Source organism: Ceratotherium simum, chromosome 22 (assembly GCF_057802395.1).
Source record: "Ceratotherium simum simum isolate JZ-2026a chromosome 22, ASM5780239v1, whole genome shotgun sequence".
Lineage (NCBI taxonomy): Eukaryota > Metazoa > Chordata > Mammalia > Perissodactyla > Rhinocerotidae > Ceratotherium > Ceratotherium simum.
The window spans coordinates 39022529-39045271 of record NC_141921.1 but is presented as its reverse complement, the minus strand read 5'-3'; the positions used below and the strand labels follow the sequence as shown (position 1 = coordinate 39045271).

The window sequence follows — 22743 nt, the reverse complement described above, 5'->3', positions numbered from 1 at the left end:
CTCCCCGAGCGTCACCTTTTATGGTAAGGCGGCCGGGGCGGCGGGGCGGAGGGAGCCGAGGGGCGGGGAGGGCGGAGGGGCGGGAGGCGCCGCGCTGCTCCCGGCTCTGCTCGCTCGGGCGTCGGACCGGAGCGGCCCGGGGCGCGGGCGGCCCAGGTAAGCGGGGCGGGGGCGGGGGTCCCTTCCTTCCATCCCTGCCCGGCTACACACAGGTGACAGCGCGGGCAGCCCTTGGCCGGAGCCCCCCGCCCCCCGGCCGGGACCCCAGCCTGGCGCTCCTGGAGGGGGCCTGACAGGGGGAGGGGGTGCTGTCCCTCCGTCTGTCCCCGGAATGGGGGAGAGGGCTGCTGTCCCTGCCCGCGAGCGGGGCGCCAGGGAAAGGGGTGGGCAGGGCGGAAGCTCCCGCACAAAGAGGACAGCGTCCCGCACATGGATCGAATTAAAGTCCCCGGCGGCGCCCCACAGCGACCCGGCCAGCCGCCCTGCTTGGCTGCTCGCGGGAGGGCGCCGGGCTTCCGGAGCTCCGGGCCCCTGTACCCAGCCAGGGTCAGGCGAGGGGAAAGAGGGGCCCCGGGCTGCCCCTCTTTGGGCCTCAAATCCCGTGTGGGGCTGGGAAGGTGTGGGACTGGGCGATCCCCAAGGTGTGCGCCCTGGGGCATCTTGGCGTAGGTCCTTCTCCAGCCCAGATCTGAGGACCCCAGGAAAAGGCTGGGCAGCGCCCAGATTCCTGCTCATAATAATGATGGAAGCTAAGTCCGGTTCTCCCAGACCTCCCAGGAGCCCAGCCCCTAGGGCTCCTCCTCCCCCTCAGGGGCTGAATAACCAGCTGGCCTTCTCTTTGAACCTACCAGGTACCAAGATCTTGAGCACTCTCTCTGCTTTTCTCCTCTCAGCCACCCTTCAGGACAGACCTCATTCTTACTTTATGAAAAAACTGAGGCCCAGAGAGGTTTAGTGACCTGCTCAGTGTCACCCAGCAGGAAAGAAGTGAACCCAGCTTTGTGTTACTCCTCAGCTTCCCTGGAGTGGGAAGGAGAGAGAGAGGGAACCCCTGTCCAAGGCTGCAAGGTCCCCTGCAGCAGGGGTGGGGCGCAGTCTCTCCCACCTCCAGCAAAGTTTAACTTCCAGTGCAAGCGTAGACTACTTTATCAGAGTGTTAAAGAACACGGCTTAGAGGTGGTTCCAGAGTTTTTTGGAGGGCGTTAGAAGGAGTAGGAAGGGGGACAGTGGGTGTGGGCACTACTGGGAGCCCCTGGAGGCCCTCCACTCTGACCAGCCAGGCCCCTGCCCTGGGCTGTAGCCTAAACCCGGGCCGGGTGGGTGGCTGGCTGGATCTCGGCCTCCTTCCTTCCTCTTGACAGGAAGTGACTTTCCTTCCCTTTGTTCCCACTTTCTCCGCTCGCCCAACTGGATCTCAGATTCGCCCTCTGGAGGAGGAAGGGTGGGGGCGGAGGGTCCCCTGGGCGCGGCTGGCTGGGAGGCTGCCCGGGATGCTGCCCCACAGGGAGCTTTCTCACACATTCCCCGCTCCACGGTGACCTGGGGGCAGTGGGACCAGAGGGAAGCCTGGGCTCCTTTCCCGTCTGGGCCTGACTGACAGGGCTTTGAAAATCCCCAGCTGGGCCCCTTCCCCTGGGGCCTGAAGTCCCTGCAGGAACCACAGGGCGGGTTGGGATGGGGAGGGGGACTGCCCAGCTGTGAACATCTGGCCTCAGCGCTGGGACGTTTGCCTTGGACATTTTCCGAGAAACCGGCAGATCCGACTTCCCGGAGGGGTGGGCTGGGGTGGAGTGGGGGTCAGAGCAGGGTGGAAGGGAGGAGGAGGGGGCATCCACAGCAGTCCCTGGGGACGGCCCAGAATGCGCTGGCCACAAGATAATTGGTCTGGATTGGGCCTTTCTGGGATAAGAACAGGCCTGAGAATTTGGGGGCCCCTGTGCCATCCAGGGAAGAAAAAGTGTGTCGTCGTCTCAGGTCCAAGGACACCCCCTTAGACACCCCTCAGGTCAGATGGTGCTCCGTTAGAATTCTGAGTCTGCCACGGATGGCCAGGAAAAGTCACTTGACCTCCTGGGGCCTCACATGGCCTGTCTGTAAAGTGGGGCTTCAGGGGAGTGTTGAGAATGCGGTGGGTCTTGAGGCTCAGGAAGCCCAGTGCCTGGCACACAGGGAGCCAGCGCTTTCCCAGGGAGGGCCTTGTTATTGTTGTTTCCGTGTATTGCAATCTCAGATGCCCCTGGAAAATCGTTTACATGATAGATTCTTAAACTGGTAACAAAGTATGAAACCAGAGACTGTTGACAGCCCATATAAGCATATATACTTCCAAACATCACTTCCAAAACAAGAAACAAGAGAGAAGCACTTGGAAAGAACTTTTAAAGTTTTCTTCATATATTGGTTTCCTATTCAGAACAGATATTTTCTTATCAGACTGAGCTATACATTTTAACCAAATATGTAAACCAATTTAAGAGGAATTTAGGAGCATCTGTTGTTGTTTCTGTTATTATTATTCTCTCTCAGTCGCCCAGAGAGCACAGTGGCTAGTGGACTTTGTGATACGGAGGGAGGCCTGTGTGGCCACTTGAGCTCCAAGTCCACCTGTAGGGCCCCTCGGCGCCTCACCCCCACCCACGCAGCCTCACTATTTGAGGTTCACTCTCTGGGTCTCTATTTACTGTCCTCCCTGTGTACCTGTGGGCCGGGCTGTGGGGCCACGTCAGGGTGGCCCAGCTGGAGAGGGAGATAGAAAAAGGGCACGTTTCTCGCCCTGCGCACAGGCCCTGGGTGTCCAGGGAGGACTCCTGAGCTGAGTGTGGTCCATGGGCCCCGCCCCATGGCCCTACAGTCTTCACCCTGAGGCTACTGTCTGCAGGAACCTCTGAGAGATGGAAAATGGGCTCTACCTGGTCGGGGGGCCGCCCTGCTCCCAGATCCATGAGCTGATGCCTACTGTGAGCTGGTCTCGGGTCACACAAAGATCGCAGACAGCTGAAGACACACGTGGTCACTTGAGGGGGGCAGACATGGTGACAGTGAGCCAGCATGTCCCATGATGGGCTGTCATCGCCTTGTGGAAGCAGACAACTGCCCCAGGGCAAGGGTCAGGACTCAGAAGAGGCTTCATGGAGGAGGTGATGCTTGAGCTGGGCCTCTAAGGGAAAACTGAAATTCACCCTGGAGGAGGCAGGAGAGGAAAAACAGAAGGGGGGGACACTCTAAGGCAGGTAAGCAAGAAAGACAGTCGAGGAAGGGTGAGTGGTCCAGGTCAAAAAAGAGGTTGAGGCCAGGGGAATTTGGGCTTTATCTTGAAGGAGGTAGGGAGCCATAGTAGGCTTCTGAGTAGAAGAGAAACAGTCAGATTTATGCTCTAGAAAGATCACTCCAGGGACAGCATAGGAGGCAGGATTGGAGAGCTTCGAGGCACCCACCCCCTCCTCCCCTGTGCCTGAACCAGGGCTGTGATTTTGGAGATGGGACAGAGTGAGAGATTCTAGCAATAGAATCCAGACTTGATTGGATACAGGGGCTGACAGTGGAGAAAAGGATGCTGGCTTGTGGGCTGGGCTGGGAGAGGGCAGCAGAGCCAAGAGGCCAAGGTCGTGGACTCTGGGTTCAAATCCCAGGTCAGCTGCTGTGTGACCCTGACATGTGAGCTCACGTCTTTGTCTTGGTTTCCTCATCTGTGAGATGGGGACAGTAACAGTGCCCCTCCCCCAGCGCGTCGGGGAATTCATGAGTTCGCAGGAGGGAAGTGCTCAGGGCCGTGCTGGCACAGAGGGGGTCTCCGTAAACGGTAGCCGTGGTTGTTCCTCCGTCCCCTCTGCCTCCTGGAGTCCAGCCCTGATGTTCTGACGGTCCACGCTGTTTCCCTCCCACAGAGGAGCTGGCCTGAACCTCGGGGACTCTGGGGACTTCAGCTCTCCCAGGAGAATCGATCCCAGGTGAGGGAGGAAGCTTGGGGTGTGGCCCAGCAGGCAGTCAGCTGGCTTGGGGTGGGGAGCTGGAGGAGCTGCTCCTGCCTCTTGCTTCTTAGAGGAGGAAAATGAATCATTTGTGAGGCGAGCAGGGCAGGGCTGCCCTTTGCTCCTCCAGGTGTGTAGGTTGGGGGGAGGGGCAGTCTGGACTTTTGGGTCCCACCCTCTGGCCATGTCACCTGGTGGGCGCCTGCCCTCCCCTGCAGGGCATCCCCAGCCCTTTCTTTGGCTGGGCTGGGGCGCTGGCACAGTGAGGGGGCTGCTCCTGTCCTGTTGGGAGGAGGGAGGCCCCACGCTCTGGGGGTGTCTGTGTGTCCAGGTGGAGCGCACCTCCCGTGCCCTGAGCCTGGCTCAAGCCTGAGCCCCACTCTGTCCCCAGGCCCACCAGGAGCCGAAGCAATGGCCTCAAAGCCTGAGAGGAGGGTCGCCTCGTCTGTCTTTATCACTCTGGCCCCCCCACGTCGAGATGAGGCTGTAGCTGAGGAAGTGAGGCGGGCAGTTTGTGAGACTCGGCCTGGCCGCCCCTGGGAATCTCCTGCCCCCACGAAGACACCTGGGGCTGGCTCGGCGGTGAGGCCGGGCCCCTGGACACCCCCCGGCAGAGCCGCAGCGGCAGTGCCAGCTATACCCCCGCAGCTCTCCAATGGAGGTAAAAGAGTGTGGGCACTGGGCGGGAGACAGAGACAGCACTGAGGTGGGGAGGAAAGGGCAGGCTCTGAGGTCATTCATTTATTGGGTACCTACTATGTGCCAGGCAGACTCTGGAACCCACCTGCCTGGGTTTGAATCCTGGCTCTGCCACTTCTTGGCTGTGTGACATTGGCAGGCCACTTAACCTCTCTGTTCCTCAGTTCCCTAATCTATAAAATAGAGATAATGATAGTACCTTCCTCAAAGGGTTGTTGTAAGGATTAGATGAGTTAACACGTGTGTAAAGTGTTTAGCCCAGCGCCTGTCACGTAGAAAGTATTAAATGTGTTACCTCCTGTTATTATGCTGGGCCAGACACTGGGGACGTGAAAAGACGGACAAGGTTTTCAGCCTGCATGAAACTTACATCCTAGTGGGGGAAACAGGGAATCAAAATATAAAATATAACGTCAGGTGGACACAAGTGCTATACAGGAATAAAACAGTGAAGAGGTAGGGGGATGCATTTTTTATGGGTAGTCAGGATGGCTTCTCCAAGGAGGTGACATTTCAGCTCAGCTAAGACCTGAATGACAGGAGGGAGGGGGTGGGTGGAGCTTGAAGGGCAGTGGGAACAGCAAGTGCAAAGGCCCTGAGGCAGGATGAATTTGGAAGTGGAAGGACCTGAAAGGTTCCGCCGTTCACTTGCTGTGTGATCTTAGGCTAGCTGTTTCCTCGCTTGATTTCCTCTTCTGGAAAATGGACATTTGGTTGTGTATGTGATGCATCCTTCACAGAATGGAGACTCTGTAAACGATAGTCCTTTACTTTGTGCTTGGTCTGAGCTAGCCCTGTTGCCATGGTGATGGAGAGCCTTCCAGTCCTCTCTCCCTGCCACTCCCCTGGAAAGGCTCAGCTCTTGGGCTGGATAGAAGTGAGGAAGGATGACAACACAGGGGCCTGAGGCAGGGGGTGGCTCATCGTCTGACAGGGCACCAGCTGGAACAAGGAGGCACTGAGACGCTGAGGGTGAGCGGCCAGCCCACCCAAGGGTGAGAAGTTCCCTGGGTGCGTAGTCAGGTGTCCTGCCGTCCCAGAAAGAGGCTAGGGCAGCCCTGTGCCTTCATCACCACGGAAACCAGCTAGAGTCCAATAGGAAATCCAGTTACAGGAGGTCAGCAAGGGGCAGCAGAAGGGGCGACACGATTACACATGTGCGACTACAAGGCTATTCATGTAACATGCTGCTTCACTGTGACGCAGCCTCCTAAACTGATCTCTCCTTCCTAACCACACCTCCCGTGAACACAGCCCGCTCCAGCTGCTTCTCCGTACATCATGACCAAAATTCACACATGGGGACCTGTGATCCAATGAAAAAAAAAAATGTCCTTTCTGGGTAGGAGAGGGAGCGCAGGAAATATAGTTAGATGCCAAAATGCCAAAATTTCTGGACACGTTCATGGATTATTAGAATGATAGGCGGAAGGTCCTGGGAGTGTGGTAACAAACCAGACCTTCCTCAGGAGGGGGTGGCCTCACAGCGGCTGGTCGGCCATTTTGCTTGCCAGTTTGGCAAACAAGCAGAGCTCGGGGATCTTGGGCTTCAGCCTTGCTGGAGTGAGGTAAGTTCTAGGTGAGCAGCCTGGGCACGAGTCTGGCCTGACCTCGGAACACAAAGGCCGGCCCTGGGGCCCTGCCAGCTGCGTAAAGCCATCTCTACAGCAAGCTGTCATCTGAGGCCTCATGTAGTGCTTTTCCCCTCAGAAACCCACCACGTTTCTTTAGCCCTTTTGTCCTGGACGACGTCCCCACCTTCCCCTCTCTCCTCCCCAACTCCCGACTAGATCCTCACAGCCACACCCCCTCTCTGTTACTCGTAAGTCAGTTTTTCTCTTGGCTTCTCTTTAAGAGGCTGTTCTCCTTCCTCCTGCTCTTGGCCCCTGGAACTGAATCATCCAGGTTCATCTCGGCCCCTTTGTGGGTACCTGCCCTGTGGCCTCAAGTCCCTCTCTCTCTTGAATTCCTGCCCCGGCCGGGACCTGCCCAGTCGTCACAGCCTATTGTCGAGAGCCTCAGGCAGGTCCTGGGAGAGGCCCAGGCTCCTGCTGCCTCTCCGTGATCTGGTTCCTGACTCACATCAGGTTGTCCAGAGCCTGGTTCTCACACTTTAGCAGCATCAGCATCACCGGGGGCTTGTTCAAACACGGCTGGCTGGGCCCCACCCTGGCGTTTCTGATTCAGCAAGTCTGCGGTGGGGCCAAGAATTTGCATTTCTTACACATTTCCAGGTAATGCTAATGCTCTGGTCTGGGGACCGCACTTTTATAATGATCGTTCTAGTCCAAAGGCTTTAAGCAGATGAGACTTGTGGACCAGAACAGTAGTTCTCAAAGTGTGGCTTTGGACGAGCAGCATCAGCCTCATCGAGAACTTTTCAAAAATACACATTCTCGGAGCCTACCCCAAACCTGCGGAATCAGAAGCTGTGGGGGTGGGGCCCAACCATCTGCATTTGGACAAGCCCCGCCTCCCCTGAGATGATTCTGTGGCATGCCCACAGGTCTAGAACAACTTTCCCATCTGTCCAGTCCCTTCAGCCCTTGGGAGAAAGGAGAGAGGTCCATTATCTTGATCGAATGGATGAGAAACCTGAAGCCCAGAGAGGTGCAGCGAATTAGCAGGGAATGGGACTAGATCCCAGGGCTTTGGGGCAGGGCCTCGGGCACTTTCCGTCTGCTTTCCTTGGGTGTCTAGGGCAGTCTGACCTCACCAGAGCGTGGCCTACGTTGGCTGCAGTGACAGCAGGTGCCAAGTGCCTCCATGCCCTTTATCTTGGGGGCACTATTAATAGCGCTGACCTTGTAGGTGGCAGTGGACAGAGGATTTTCCCAGGCATGTGCACAGCCCCGCTCTACAGCTGCTCTCCTGACCCCCCGTCGCCTCCTCCAGGGGAGCTGGGCAGCCCCTCATGGGGACAGCCTGGAGGGGTAGGAGTTACACCTGGATAGAGGAGAGTGTGGGGCTGAGGCAGGAGCTGGGTGACAAGCACCCCCCCCAGGAGCACACCGACTAGCAGATAGGATGGGATCGAGGGCCACTCACCTCGAGGCCACTCCTGTGCCCTCCTCCTCTGTCGACCTCCGCTTTCAAGAGTAGGAGTTAAGCTGTGCCAATGATGAAGATGATTTTGTGCCGGTGTGTTTTTCTTGTGTGTGAATGTTTGTTTGCTGTTGGGTTTTTTTTTTCCTTAATGAAACTTTCAAACATACACAGAAGTAGAGAGAACAGTACAAGGAACCCTGTGTACCCCACATCTACTGTCAACAGTTAAGATTTTTCCACATTTGTTTCATCTATTCCGTTCTTTCTTTCTTTTTTCTCTTGTGAAGTCTTTTAAAGGAAACCCCAGTCAGCAGGTCATTTCAGCCCCACGTTTTTCAGGGTGCATCTCTAAATATGGCCATTTTCTTACGTAACCACAACGCCAAACAACGCCTAACAGAATCAACAAGAATGCCTTTTGATTATCTAATAGTCTGTCCATAATTAATTTTCCTTGAATTGTCATAAAAATGCCTTTTAACTGTTGGATTGTAGTGGAATGAATGGTTTACGTTATGTCTTGTCTTTTGAGCTATATCATTCAGTGGAATATTTAGCTTTTCCTCAAAATGAGGAGAATTAAATGAGATGATTAGTCTTTTGAGTCAGGATCCAAATAAAGTCTATAACAGCACTGTCCAATAGAAATATAATGCGAGGGGCCGGCCCCGTGGCTTAGCGGTTAAGTGTGTGCACGCCACTACTGGCGGCCCGGGTTCGGATCCCGGGCGCGCACCGACGCACCGCTTCTCCGGCCATGCTGAGACCGCATCCCACATACAGCAACTAGAAGGATGTGCAGCTATGACATACAACTATCCACTGGGGCTTTGGGGAAAAAAGAAAGGATGAGGATTGGCAATAGATGTTAGCTCAGAGCCGGTCTTCCTCAGCAAAAAGAGGAGGATTAGCATGGATGTTAGCTCAGGGCTGATCTTCCTCACACACACACACAAAAAAAGAAATATAATGCGAGTCAGAAATGCAAGCCTCATATGTAATTTAAACTTTTCTAGCATCCACATTGAAAAAAGTAAAAAGAAATAAGTGATATTTTAATAATATATATTATGCAACCCAATAGATAAAAATTATCATCATCTCATCATGTGATCATTATGAAAGTTATTAGTGAGGGGCCAGCCCTGTGGCTCAGCAGTTAAGTGCGTGAACTCCGCTACTGGCGGCCCGGGTTCGGATCCCAGGCGTGCACCAACGCACCATTTGTCAGGCCATGCTGAGGCGGCGTCCCACATACAGCAACTAGAAGGATGTGCAACTATGACATACAACTATCTACTGGGGCTTTGGGGAGAAAAAAGGGAAAAAAGGAGGAGGATCGGCAATAGATGTTAGCTCAGAGCCTGTCTTCCTCAGCAAAAAGAGGAGGATTGGCATGGATGTTAGCTCAGGGCTGATCTTCCTCACACACACAAAAAAAGTTATTAATGAGATATATTACATTCTTTCTTCCATACTGAGTCTTCCAGCACATCTCAGTGTGGACTTTTCTAGTGTCCAATCGCCACATGTAGCTGGTGGCTACTTTACTGGACAGCACAGATATATACGTTATAGTGGTCATTTTTCTCTAAAGTCTCTCTTTTTTTTTTTTTTTGTAAGGAAGATCAGCCTTGAGCTAACATCCATGCCAATCCTCTTTTTGCTGAGGAAGACTGGACCTGAGCTAACATCTGTACCCATATTCCTCCACTTTATATGGGACGCCACCACAGCATGGCCTGACAAGAGGTGCGTGGGTGCGCACCCGGGATCTGAACCCTGGGCCACCAGCAGCAGAGTGCGCGCACTTAACCACTACGCCACGGGGCCGGCCCCTCTAAAGTCTCTTAATTCCGGGAGGTGCCCTCTTTTTTTCTCTTGCATCCCATTGCCTTGTTGCAGCCATAGGGTCAGTTTCTGTAGAATGTCCTATGTGCTCTGTCTCCTTGTTCCTTGAGGTCTCACTCCACTTGCCTCTCTATTTTCCACATTTATTATAAATGGAAGTTAACTCAAGAGACCTGTTTAAATTGAGTTTGTTTTCTGTTTATGTTTTGGGGTTTTTTTGGTAAGAACATTTTGGAGGGGGTGCCCATACCTTCCTATAGCACGACGTGAGTCAGAAGACCTCGGGTATCTGCTGAGGTTAGTCAGTGGGTTCAGCTGGGGGCAGCCTATCCCCTCCTTTGGAAAGTTCTCCATCAACCTAATACTTTCAACACGCAATAGTCATCACCTGCCTCTATTATTTAACTAGGGGGTGGTTCCCACACTTGAGTGGCAGCAAGCTCCACAGGCCTGGGCTCCCCCCACCAAGATTCTGACTCTGTGGGTCTGGGACAGGCCCAGGAGTTGCATTTCTAACACCCTCCCAGGTGCTATTGCTGCTGGTCCAGAAGCCACACTTTTGAGAACCACAGTCTTAGGGGTTGGTTTTGCTTGTATTTCAACAAAGGCCTGCTAGCTCCCAGGTAAGGGAGGGCTGTTATGGGGGGTTTGACAGCTGTTGTGTTCTGCTCCTGTGCAGTGTGCCATCCACTGTGCCGAGCCCTCACCTGCATCATCTCATTTAACCCTCACAACAGCCCTAAGCGATTGATACCCGTTTTCCAACTGAGACTCAAGAGAAGTTAAGTCGGGGCTGGCCCAGTGGCCTAGCGGTTGGGTTCGCATGCTCCACTATGGCAGCCCAGGGTTCGCCGGTTCGGGTCCCGGGTGCAGACCGACGCACTGCTCATCAAACCATGTTGTGGTGGTGTCCCACATAAGGTAGAGGAAGATGGGCACGGGTGTTAGCCCAGGGCCGGTCTTCCTCGGCAAAAAAGAGGAGGATTGGCAACAGATGTTAGCTCAGGGCTAATCTTCCTCACCAAAAAAAAAAAAGAAAAGAGAGAGAGAGATTAAGTCTTTTGCCTAAGGACACACAGCAAGTCAGTGGCAGAGTCAGAGATGGAACCCAGGTCTGGGTGACCCTGGACCTGAGCCCTTAGCCACCAGGCTGTACAGCCTTCCGGAGAACTGGACACCCACTCTGTCCACCTGCAGAGACTCTGGCCAGCCCTCTGTCCCCTTCTGGTTGCAGGACGTTCTCTTCCTCCTCCTACCCTGGGTGGCAAAGACGCACTCCCCGACCTGGACCTCCTCCCACCTCCGCCGCCGCCCCCTCCAGCATACCTGCCTCCTGCTGATGGGGAGCCCCCTGCCCCAATGGGCGCCTCCCTCATTTCGGACTTAGAGCAGCTGCACCTGCCCCCACCTCCGCCCCCACCACAGGTAATGCCAACCCCTTGGTCCCCGAGGGAGCCCCGTGGGCCGGGGGAGGGAGTCTGGGCCTTCTGGGCCTTTCAGGGACTTAAGCCTGGACGTTGTTTGGTCCATTCTTCTGCTTGAGGGCCATCCTTCTTCAAAGCTCTTTCAGGCCGGTAAAATTGGTCATGTTTCTCAAGGTTCCCGGAGAAAGGGGTGCCACACCCTCTCCCCACTTAGGCACCCCCTTCAGCTCTGAGAAGACACTTCCTTGTGTCTAACCTAAATCCCTTATGCTGTGTAGGAAACCCATTTTTCATCCTCTGCCCTTAACAGAGGCCATTGTAGAAATCGAGGGGGGGGGGTTCCAGGCCAAGGGAAAACCTGATTCCAGGAGGTTCCTTAGAAGTAGAAGTAAGTAGCTTTGATTGGTTGAAGGAACCCAGGGCAACGAGCTGGGAGACCTGGGCTCCAGCTGTCACTGTAACCTTTCTGCTGAGTCACTTCAGATAGGTCACTTGATTCTCCAGGCCTCAGTTTCCTACTCTGTACAATGGGGCTGATTGCACCTGGTGCCACCAGATGAGGAGCAGAGCTGAGAGGGCTGTGTGGGGTCCCCACTGGATGACACCTCTCCTACCCCCCCTTGTCCCCACAGTCCCTGGCGGAGGGGCCTCCTCTCCAGCCTCGGCCCAATCATCTCAGGCCAGCAGAGGACGAGCTGCCGCCTCCCCCTGAAGAGCCTGCTGGCTTCCCCGAGAGAGAGGCATCAACAGGTATGGGGACAGGGCTGGAAGGATTCTGGCAGGGTCCCCAGGGGCGCTCGGGGGGTAGCATGGGCTACCAGGTGGGAACTAAGAGAGCAGGGACCATGCGTGTCCACCCCAGCTCGTGGTACAGTGATGGGCCTGATGGTTTACATCAACTTTATTTTTATTGCCTTACCCCTTTTGCCTTTATATAAGTTATTATAACTGTAACTATAACTGAAATCCATTTACACATTGATCAGTAAAATTTGCTATGATAGCAAAAATCCCTTGAATTTTTTTCTCTCTTTAACTTTTTGAATACAGTACATAAAAGGGTACATAGTGAAAAGTCTCCCCTCTGCCCCGTCCCTGTATCACCCAGTTTCCTGCCAGATAGACAGCCTCTGTTGTCATTGTCTTCCATGTCCTTCCAGAGATATTTTATGCATATCAAACAAATACAGGGGCCGGCCCTGTGGCATAGTGGTTACGTGTGCGCGCTCCACTGCTGGCTGCCCGGGTTCGGATCCCGGGCGTGCACCGATGCACTGCTTGTCAGGCCATGCTGTGGCAGCGTCCCATATAAAGTGGAGGAAGATGGGCACGGATGTTAGCCCAGGGCCAGTCTTCCTCAGCAAAAGAGGAGGATTGGCAAATGTTAGCACAGGGCTGATCTTCCTCACAAAAAAAAAACAAAAAACAAATGTGTCCACTACTCCCTCCATTTTCCCACAAATAGTGACACAGTCTGTACAGTTCTGCACTTTGCTTTCTCTCCCTCGTACATCTTAGAGCTCCTTCCACGTCAGATCATAAAGTGGCTGCTTATCTCTTTCACAGCTGCGTAGTATTCCTTAGTGGGGCCCTACCATATGCATTTAGCCAGTCTCCCATGGACAAGTACTTAGGTAGTTTCTTGCTGTAGCAAATAATGCTGAGATGAATCGCCTTGCACATAGCTCACTGTGCCTATGTCAGGTTTGTGAGATAAATTTCTAGAAGAGGAAGTACTGTGGCCCAAGGGTAGGTGCATTTGTAACTTTGATATTTTTGCCAAATTACCCCTCTTGCTCGTCCCGATCTCCACTCCCACCAGCAGTGTCTGAGAGCCCGTTTGCCCACAGCCTCTCCAGCGCCGTGGGTTACTGATTTAATAAACAGCTATTAAATGCTTGCCACGTCCTGAAAGCCCTTCTCTACTCCAAGGGTATGAAATAATTCTCTGGTTTCTTCTAGTGTTCTGATGGTTTCATTTTTCATATTTAGGCCTTTCAGACATTGGAATGATCTGGGTGTAAGGTGTCCCGATGAAGCCCCCTTTGAATTTTTTACAGGTGGCAGCCCAGTTGTCCTGACACAGCGTCTCCCGATTTTAGCTTTTCAAAGGCCGTTCACATTCCTTCTTCATGCTCCTCTGACCCTCCTCATGAGATGAGGCCACACTCACAACTCTGGGCGTGTTCTGGGTGGTGACTGGGTACGGTACTCCCAGGCTGGGCGGGTCACGGCCTGTGTCTCCTCCACCCCAGACGTCTGTGCTTTCTGCCACAAGACTGTGTCCCCCCGAGAGCTGGCCGTGGAAGCCATGAAGAGGCAGTACCACGCCCAGTGCTTCACGTGCCGCACCTGCCGCCGCCAGCTGGCTGGGCAGAGCTTCTACCAGAAGGATGGGCGGCCCCTCTGCGAGCCCTGCTACCAGGTAACCCCCGCGGCAGGCCTCCGGGCGCCAGGCACTGAGCTGGGCACTCAGAAGACGTTATATTATTTCATGTCCCACAACAATCCTGGGAGGTAGGCACTATTGACCCATTTCACAGATGAGGAAGCTGGGGCTCAAGACGAAGGAGCTCAGCCAAGGTGTACAGTATTAGTTTCCCATGGCTGCTGTAACAAATTACCACAAACTTGGTGGCTTCAAACAATGCACATTTATTCTCTTACAGTTCTGGAGGTTGGAAGTCCAAAATCAGTTTCACTAAAGTCAAGTGTGCTCTCTCTTCAGAGGCTCTAGTGGGGAATCCATTTCCTTGCCTTTTGCACCTTCTAGAGCTGCATTCCTTGCATTCCTTGGTTCCTTTGTCCATCTTCCAAGTCAGCAGTGTAGCATCCTGCCTCAGTGTCATATTTCCTTCTGTGTCACATCCCCCTCTGCCTCCCTCTTATGAGGGCACTTGTGATGACATTTAGGGCCCACCCGGATAATCCAGGACAATCTCTCATCTCAAGATCCTTAACTCAACCCCATCTGCAAAGTCTCTTTTGCCATTGGAGGTGGTCACAGGTTCCAGAGTTTAGGACCTGGGTATCTTAGGGACATCACCCAGCCTATCACACAAGGTCACACTCCAGAGGCTGGAGCTGGGGTTCCCCCCGGCCCTTCTGCTTCTGGAGCCTCCTGGGTCTTGCCACTCTCTCACCTGGAGCCACGAAGTGCATATGCACGGTCTAATGGGGCGTCTGTGTCACCTCTGGGTACCAGATGCAGTCTGGGAGAGTGAGTGTGGATGCCGAGGTATTAGAATTGCTGACTCGCCGATGCTGCGTGGTGGCGTTTTTCAGCGTGGTTACAGACCACCCACAGATGCATCACCTGGGTGTGTGTGGGCCGCACCTTGTCCTCGTGAATTGGTAGCACCTGGCAGTCTGCATTTTTAACAAGTCTCAGGTGATTCTGATACATATTGAAGTCTGAAAACTACTGATTTGAGGAGTTAGAATATTGGAGTTGGGACTATCTAGAGAAATCAGAACGATCTGATCAGAGGCATCGAGGCACTGTGGGAGGAGAAAGAAGCCAGGCCGTCCCACCCTGTCCCTCTGACTCCGTCACCGTGACGGTGCCTTCCTCTCTTCCCTCCGCTTGGAGCCAGACAGTGGGGAGGCACTGAGGGGAAGTGGGGGTGAGGGTGGCTTCCAGCTGGAAGCAGCCAGGAGGGACTTGAGCAGCGTGCTGGGGAGAGAAGGGCGGCCCCCAGGATGGGGAGTGAGGGGGAAATGCTGCCCCCCGCAACATATCTGTCAGATGAAATCAGATTAAAATGAACAGAAACACAGTCAGGACTGGGAGGAGACACGTCTAGGAGGAAAGGTGGAGGGGTTAGCAGGAGGCCTTTTACTTGGCCTCAGTAACATCCCTCCCTCCCTCCCTCTCTCTAATCCTCATTCCAGAAGAGATTTGAAGCAGCTTATAAGAATGCACATATACCTATAGTCAACAATAAGGTTGTACACTTAAATATCTGTTAGGAGAGTGGATCCCATGTTAAGTGTTATTACCACAATAAAATAAAATTTTTAAAAAAGAATGAATATAGTACTATGAGCTGTAAAATAAATAGATAGGGGCCAGCCCAGTGCTTTAGTGGTTAAGTTCATGTGCTCTGCTTTGGCTGGGGTTCATGGGTTCAGATCCTGGGCGCGGACCTACACACTGCTCATCAAACCATGCTGTGGCGGCATCCCATATACAAAATGGAGAAAGATTGGCACGGATGTTAGCTCAGGGACCATCTTCCTCAAGCAAAAAGAGGAAGATTGGCAACAGATGTTAGCTCAGGGCCAATCTTCCTCACCAAAAATAAATTAATTAAATTAAATTAAATAAATAGATAAAGAAATCAGAATAGATGAAAATCAAAGTTGAAAGTGAGGTGAGACCAGAGGGAAACTTAGCACCCAAAAATATATGAATGAAAGACTCCTACAGTTGTTCCTAAAAGTGGAGCATGGAATTTGACTCTGAGCTTCCAAGGAGCCAAACGGAAAAGGGAAGGAGTTTCCACGTTTATTGTCCATAAGATAAAAAGCACACCAATTCCTCTGGGAATTCCTTTTCCTGACTCTGAAGTTTAAGAGAAATTTCTCCTATGGGCCCTAGTGGACCCTGGCCTCAAGCATTACCTAGGAACAAAATATGCAATAATAGCTTCATGGCAGGATTCCTCACTGTAAGCCAAGGATACAGTGCCAAACTTGATCCATTTTTAAGCAGTGTGGAGGTTTTGGGGTAATAGTTACAGGCCAACTGCGTGAATGTTGAGCCCCTCTCCTGTACCCCTGGCCTTCCGGGCCCCTGTGGGTAGCCAGTCAAATGCCCCTTGTGGCTTGGAATGGGCATACCTGTGGGATGGCTCTGAGGCAATGGCCCTCTGTCCCAGGACACCCTGGAGAAGTGTGGCAAGTGTGGCGAGGTGGTCCGGGAGTACATCATCAGGGCCCTGGACCGGGCCTTCCACCCCAGCTGCTTCACATGTGTGACCTGCGCCCGGTGCATAGGGGACGAGAGCTTTGCCCTGGACAGCCAGAATGAGGTGTACTGCCTGGATGACTTTTATAGGTACGAGAGGGGTCCATGCACTGGGTGGGGCAGGGAGGTGGGGGTGGGACTCGGGCAGACAGACGGAGGAGCCGAGCCTGAGTGCTAGGGGCTGGGTCGGAGCTTTCCTGCGGTCTCTATGCGCGCAGACACCGGGTCTTCCGGTCCCGCACACCCTGGCGTCGACCATGCACCTGCTCGCAGCTAACGCTTTTTGAGCACCTGCATCCTCAAAACTATCCTGTCAGGCAGGCACTAGGAAGGCTTCTATTTTAGCAAATGTGGAGGCCTGCAACAGATAAGTAGCCAAAGTCTCCCGACTGGTAAATATGCTAGCTGCAAGTCAAAGCCCCATCGACCTGACTTCAGGGCTTCGCTCTCAACCCCCAGACCACAGAGCTGTAGGAAGCAGTAGTGACATGGATATCCGTGATGCTCAGGGCCTGTCCTCGAGTTGCTCACTGCCCAAGGGGAAAGATAGATATGTTTGTTAAAAAAGAAAGGAAAGAAGCAGCAAAACCAGTGACCTATACAAATGAAATGGGTCCCAGCCCCACTGAACACGTGAGATTTCTCTGCCTTCTCAAATTCTGACATTCCCCAGTCACTTCCTTGCCTCGAGCTAATTATACCCTGGGAAGCTGGGTCTAATTACACCGGTCTCTCCATCCGCTCCTGCCAGGAAGAAAGAGACATTTGTGGTTGTAGCTCCAGGTGCAGTCACATAGCAATGGGTCTGAAATAGCTCTGGGAGGTGAACTAGAGCCAGCCCGAGCTCTAACAGCTAATTTCTGCGGGCATCGGTGTGAACGCCTCCGTTCCTTTCCCTCTAGGAAATTCGCCCCTGTGTGCAGCATCTGTGAGAATCCCATCATCCCCCGGGATGGGAAGGATGCCTTCAAAATCGAGTGCATGGGAAGAAACTTCCATGAAAATTGCTACAGGTGTGAGGTGAGTGGAGCAGCGATGATTTCACAATGCGCTGTCGGTCCTCTTCGTCACCACACGAGCCCTGTTGGGAGCCTGCCACGTGCCAGGCCCTGGGCCGGGACAGTCACAGTGGGGACTCTGCTCTCTAGTTGCTCACTGTCCAATAGCAGAAACAAATAAGAATGGAAATAGTTACAAATATAGGCTATTAATAAGAACTCTTTGAGTTAGTGATAGAAACCAAACCCAGCCTGCTTTCCACATGAAAGAGAATGACGAGAAGCCTCATGGTGGTGATGTCATTGATGATATCAAATGATGTCATCGGGGCTTCTCTGCCTTTTTTGTGTGTTTGCTTCATTTCCTCTTCCTGTGGGCTGGCTTCCTCTGTCAGGAGGGGGATATGGTGCATGGGCATGGCTGGCTCAGGTTTACAGCCTTCCAACTTAGAAACACCATCCAGGGATCCCATACAGTCCCAAGAAGGCCTCTGATTGGCCCAGCTTGGGTAACATACCCATTCTGAACCAATCACTGGCCAGGGGGTATGATTGACAATCCCTGGGACCAGGGAGGCAGAGCCATATGAAACAGAGAAAGGTTGATTCAACAATACAAAGGAAGAAAGGAATACTGGGCAGACCTGCACCACAGATGTCCTTTCTGGTGCTGGGAAAAAGCATGTATAAACCAGCTTTGGGACAAAGAAGGCAGTGTTCAAGTCTAACCAGGGTGGTGGAATCAAAGCTACTCTTATAGAGGAGGTGATGCTTAACCTGGGTTTTGCAGGATGAGTAGGAGCTTGCCAGATATTGAGAGGGGAAAGGAAGTCCAGAAAGAGGGAGGGGTCTATGAAGACCCACTTTGACATGAGCAAGCCTGAAGAATCAGAAAAAGTGGAAGTTTCTAGTGGAAAGTGTGTCTGGAGTGTAGAGTACGGGAGGGCGTGGTAGCAGTGAGGCCAGAGAAAAGGAGAGGGCCCCATGTACCAGGCTGAGGAGTCTGGACCTCAGGCTGCAGGGAGGGGTGAGGCTGAGAGGGGGAGGCTGGTTAGAAGCTGGTGCAGTAGTCCCAGCAAGAAATGCCCAGGGAGTCACACAGGACCCCGCACTCAGAAAGGTCTTATGCTTGCTTTGCAGTTCTGTGTCACCGTCTTGAAATTCTTAATTTTTTTTTTTTTTTTTTAAAGATTTTATTTATTTATTTTTTCCCCCAAAGCCCCAGTAGATAGTTGTATGTCATAGCTGCACATCCTTCTAGTTGCTGTATGTGGGACGCGGTCTCAGCATGGCCGGAGAAGCAGCACGTCGGTGCGAGCCCGGGATCCGAACCCGGGTCGCCAGCACTGGAGCGCGCTCACTTAACCACCAAGCCACGGGGCCGGCCCGAAATTCTTAATTTTTGAACAAGGGACTCTGCATTTTCATTTTGCACTGGACCCTGCAAATTACATAGTCAGTCCTGCTGAGGAGGCTCCAAGAGTCCTCCCCTACCTCTTCCCCTGTCACCCCATGTCAGTGATGTTTCTGTCTTCTCTGGTGATGGAGACAAAGGTAGCAACTTTTATAGCTGTCACCTAAGTGGGGCATCCCAGAGCAAATCTCTTAATCAGCCAGCGGGTAATTCTGAACATTTATCAAACAGATACATGGAACCGAGAGGCCATTTTCACTGAGGGTTAACAGGGGAGCTTGGTAGAGAAGGTGACAAATTGCTTCATAATGATGTCTTTCTTGGTTTTAGTTCAAGGTCTGGCTGATAACGCAGCTTGAAAGAACAATGATGAAATTCAAGTGCTGTTATCTCCACGATTGCCCTCGTAAGGTCCAGTGGCGATTAGCTTTTCCCTGAGCCTGGCTAGTGAGCAAATAAACCGTCCCTGCTTGACCTTGGTCAGCTTGGCGAAGGCTCCTGTGAGCGTCACCCAGGCTGCAGGGAGGGCTGCGGACAGTCAGAGTTTGGACCCTAGCTTTACATTTCTGACAGTAAGGCTTGAACTGCAGCAGCCTGGAGCAGATTTGGGATGCTACCCTCTAGGAAGGGAAATGGGTCAAGGCACCGTCCACACTCCTCTCATCATTCCTGCTTTGTGGTTCATGTTATTTATTACCATTGTTAGAAAGGTCACGGTACTTTTATACCTGGGCAGTATTTTTTAATTTATAAAATGCTTTCATATACATCGCAGTATGTAATCGTAATGATGATCTTGCGAGATGGGATGTATTGTCTCCAGTTAAGATGAGGAAACAGGCTGAGAAAAGCGGCTCCAACCCTTGCTTGTCTGGGCCGGGTCTGGCCAGCTTTCTGTCTGCCGCCATACAGCTTCTTTGCAGACTGTGTGACTCGGTCGTTGTGGAGGTGTCTCCTCACTTGATTCCAATTTAGGCGAGGTCACATGTGCCCCTTTGGAACTTGAGGTTCTGCACTTGATGCTCTCAGAGAACGCCCGAGTGGCCGTTAGGAACAGCGCGGATCCTGGCATCCAATAGCCCAGAATCCACTGGAGACTCGAGGTGCAGTTGCAGGGAAGGGACACACGAGGGTGCCCTCCCTGGCTGGGCGTGCTGGGTCAGGATGGCACCCGGGAGGGACTGCACAGTTATCGCTGTGGGGACCAGCCCCTCTGCTCTGATCAGTGCAGCTTCCAGAGGATACCAGCAGTGCCCTGAACCGGGTCTCTGGACATTAATTGTTCCCATTACTACTCCCCAGCGTGTGCCCAGGTGAGGCCCAGAGGAGGTGTGGGCCTGCGGTAGAATAGTGAAGTTGCCGGAGTTTGGGCCCTGAACCCCGTCCTCCTCATTCTGAAATCCTTTGGTGGTTTGAAAAATTGGAAAGATTAAGTTTGCATCACTGTTGAAGCTGTGTGGCCAGTGGAGCAACAAGACGACCCCTGGGCTCTGAGCCTGGAGATCTGGTCCTGTCCCAGCTCTGGAACCAGATGTGTGGCCTGGGGCAGGCCCCACCCCTCCCCGGACCTCAGTGTCCCCACTGAAATGAAGGGACTGGATAGATTCAGTCGCTCACTCAGCAGATATTTATCTCGTGCCTGCAGTGCACCAGGCTCTGTTCTAGGTGGAAAGGTCACAGTACTTTTAGCAGGATCTAGCAGGAAATGGGGTTCCTGCCTCACAGAGCTTATATTCTAAAGGGCTGCTTCTAGCACTTTCCGTGATCCCTCAGGGGACTTCTCCCACCAAAGGGCCCCGTCTTCTCCTGGCGTCCTCAGTTCTCCCTCAGCTAATTTAGTTCATCTCATCAGCAAATGCTGGGTGAGTCCCCACCCCGTGTGGGCCCCGGGCTGCGGCGCTCAGGCCTGGGGTCCACCCACACGTGCCTTGTTTCCTGCAGGACTGCAGGATCCTCCTGTCTGTGGAGCCCACAGACCAAGGCTGCTACCCGCTGAATGACCGTCTCTTCTGCAAGCCGTGCCATGTGAAGCGGAGTGCTGCAGGGTGCTGCTGAGAGCACCCGCCCTGCCTTGGGGCCTGAGCCACCCACTAGCCCCAGTCGGGCGGGGGTGCTTCCCTGACTCGGTTTCCCTTCCTGACCTGCTCTTTCACACTCTCCTTCCAAGCCACAACAGAGACCAGCCTGCAGCTCTGCCCATCATGTCTGGGACACAGGGGCTGAGCCACCCCTCCCCCGAGCTAAGAGTTGGGGGGCTGTCACATAGTACCCCTCAAACTTTCAACTGCTCCTTCTACCCTCTGGGCTCTGGAAGGCTTCCATACCGTGAGCATCATGCCATAGTTCCCATCTCCGAGGCTCTGGCCCCTCTTGAGCGCTGGCCTTGACCCCATTTCTAGGGGTGAGTTGGGGCGAGTCTCCAGATGGCACCCTGTGTCCTTTGAAGTGACACTGTAGGTGGCCGGTAGGGGGTGCTGAGACCAGCTCTTGCTTGTAGGACTGAGCTGTTGGAGTGAAACTCCAAGGTCCCTTAAAAGTCCTTTTTAAAAATTTGAGGTTTAAATGATGGGAAACATTCTTTGGATATTTTTTAGTGGGGGAGGAATCTTAGGAAATGTCTCCCATTTGTTCATAAATGTACAAGAATGTGACCTAGTGGTGGCACAGCCATGGACTTCCCACCTGGGAACCTCCCCCCGCCTTCTGGCGCCGCCTCCTGTGTGCAACAGTGATTCAGTAGACCTTGATTAAGCGCCTGTTGTATGCTGGGGAACAAGGTGCAGGAGCTCTGAGTGTTTGGGGCCGTGCACACACACACCCCCCCACACACACACACTCTCACACAGCACTCCTCCAGGACAGTGCCAAGACTCCCCCAGGGTGTCCCTTCAGCCTCCCTGGTTATCCCCCAAGTCCCACTCGGGCCCTCCAGCCCCCGCTGCCCTGTGACCACTGCCTCCTCAAGGCCACACCTAGAAGATTCTTATTCCCTTTTAAGGAAAATCACTTGTTGCTTTGTAACTTCTAAGGCATTTTGTAGGGCATGAATAAATTAAAATATGCTTTCCTCCCTGGGGTTGGCCTGATGTACCACCCGCTCCCGGGAGGATGCCCCAGGTTCCAAGTACTGGGAGCGTTTCTCTGAAGAGCACAGCTCCTTGCCCGAAGCTTAGGGCCGTGAGTTCCAAACTCCAGGCATTCACATACCACCTCCACAATTGTTGTCATAACCAAGGACCACCTATTCTCTTACTTCCTTAGTATTTTCTTTAGTTCAACATTCTTTTTTATACTTACTTCTGACTTTAGTCTTATGCTAAACAATATATCCATGAAGTCACATGTTGATGTGCTAGTTGTTTTTCTCCTACTACACATGAAAATAAATGCATAACTATTGGAGGTTTGTCTGTGTTCCATCTAAGATCTCGCCTGGGTAAACGCGGCTGGCCTTTGGTAGTAGCGCTGGGAAAATGTTTGTTGGGCATCTGCTCACTGAGACAGGAGTGTCCAGGAAGTGCCTGCACCTCCTTCCCCCAAAACTGGGGCTCAGCTCAGCAGATCAAGGAACTATGTCCCTCCCAAGCCCAGCAGTGAAGACTTGCATCAGGATGTGCTCTGCCCGCGAACAGGACCACTCCCCCGTGAGCTCGCTCAGCCTCTGCAGCTCATGCACCTACAGCTGGGCTAGCTTGCTGAGCGCAGCTCCAGAGAGAAGGGTGCATGGCGGCAAAGGGCGCTGGACTCGGAGGGGAGGCAACTCAGGTCCCAGACCTGGCTCTGCTACTCAATAGCGTGGATGAGTTATTAATCCTTTGAGCCTTGATTTCCCCATCTGTGAAATGGGAAGAATACTAATATCGCTCCTAGAGGGTTGCTGTGATGGAAAGAAGCAGCATTGGGCTTGCTGACGTTTCTTACTAGCTCACGAGTCACCTACTCCGTCTGGTGCTAGCCAGCAATTCTTAGCCATCGCTCTTTATCAGCCTTCCTCCATGGTTCTGTTGATGCCCATCAATCAGAGACCACCGGGGATATGCCCACAGTCAACAAAGTTGGGTTTATTATGCTTGCTGCAGCAGGGGAGGCCACACGGCACAGGGAACCACAGGGCGTCTCAGTAAGGGGGGGTTAGGAGAGACTCAGCGAGCTTGGGCAGGTATGGAGGGATTTGGGGAGGATTTAAGGAAGTGGAGTTTTGCTCCGGATGTGTGCTGTCAGGAAGCAGGGATAATTCTGTGATTGAGAAGCTTAATTCATTTATAGCTAGGATGTGGCGCTACAGCTGTGGTTGGTAGGGAAGCAGCAGTGACTCACAGGATAGGGGGTGTTGGTCATTTTTGCAGTTGGTTTTGTTTGGTTTTTCCTA

General features: G+C 53.1%; 1 protein-coding gene across 1 annotated transcript; it reads left to right on the top strand.

The window, feature by feature from the left end:
* Positions 1-67: 67 nt before the first annotated feature.
* On the top strand, positions 68-21774 carry FBLIM1 (filamin binding LIM protein 1). Its single transcript, XM_087446758.1, has 9 exons — positions 68-156; positions 3885-3947; positions 4360-4629; positions 10801-10991; positions 11623-11740; positions 13246-13415; positions 15874-16052; positions 16865-16982; positions 20316-21774. The coding sequence occupies exons 3-9, from the start codon at positions 4380-4382 to the stop codon at positions 20427-20429; spliced, it is 1140 nt and encodes a 379-aa protein (XP_087302884.1). The 5' UTR covers positions 68-156; positions 3885-3947; positions 4360-4379; the 3' UTR covers positions 20430-21774.
* Positions 21775-22743: the final 969 nt, after the last annotated feature.

Bases quoted from the DNA above. Each gene is read 5' to 3' on its own strand.
- FBLIM1 (XM_087446758.1), top strand. From the start codon at position 4,380: ATGGCCTCAAAGCCTGAGAGGAGGGTCGCCTCGTCTGTCTTTATCACT. The intron at 11,741-13,245 runs GTATGGGGACAG...CCTCCACCCCAG, and splicing joins CGAGAGAGAGGCATCAACAG to ACGTCTGTGCTTTCTGCCAC. The intron at 16,053-16,864 runs GTACGAGAGGGG...CTTTCCCTCTAG, and splicing joins TGCCTGGATGACTTTTATAG to GAAATTCGCCCCTGTGTGCA.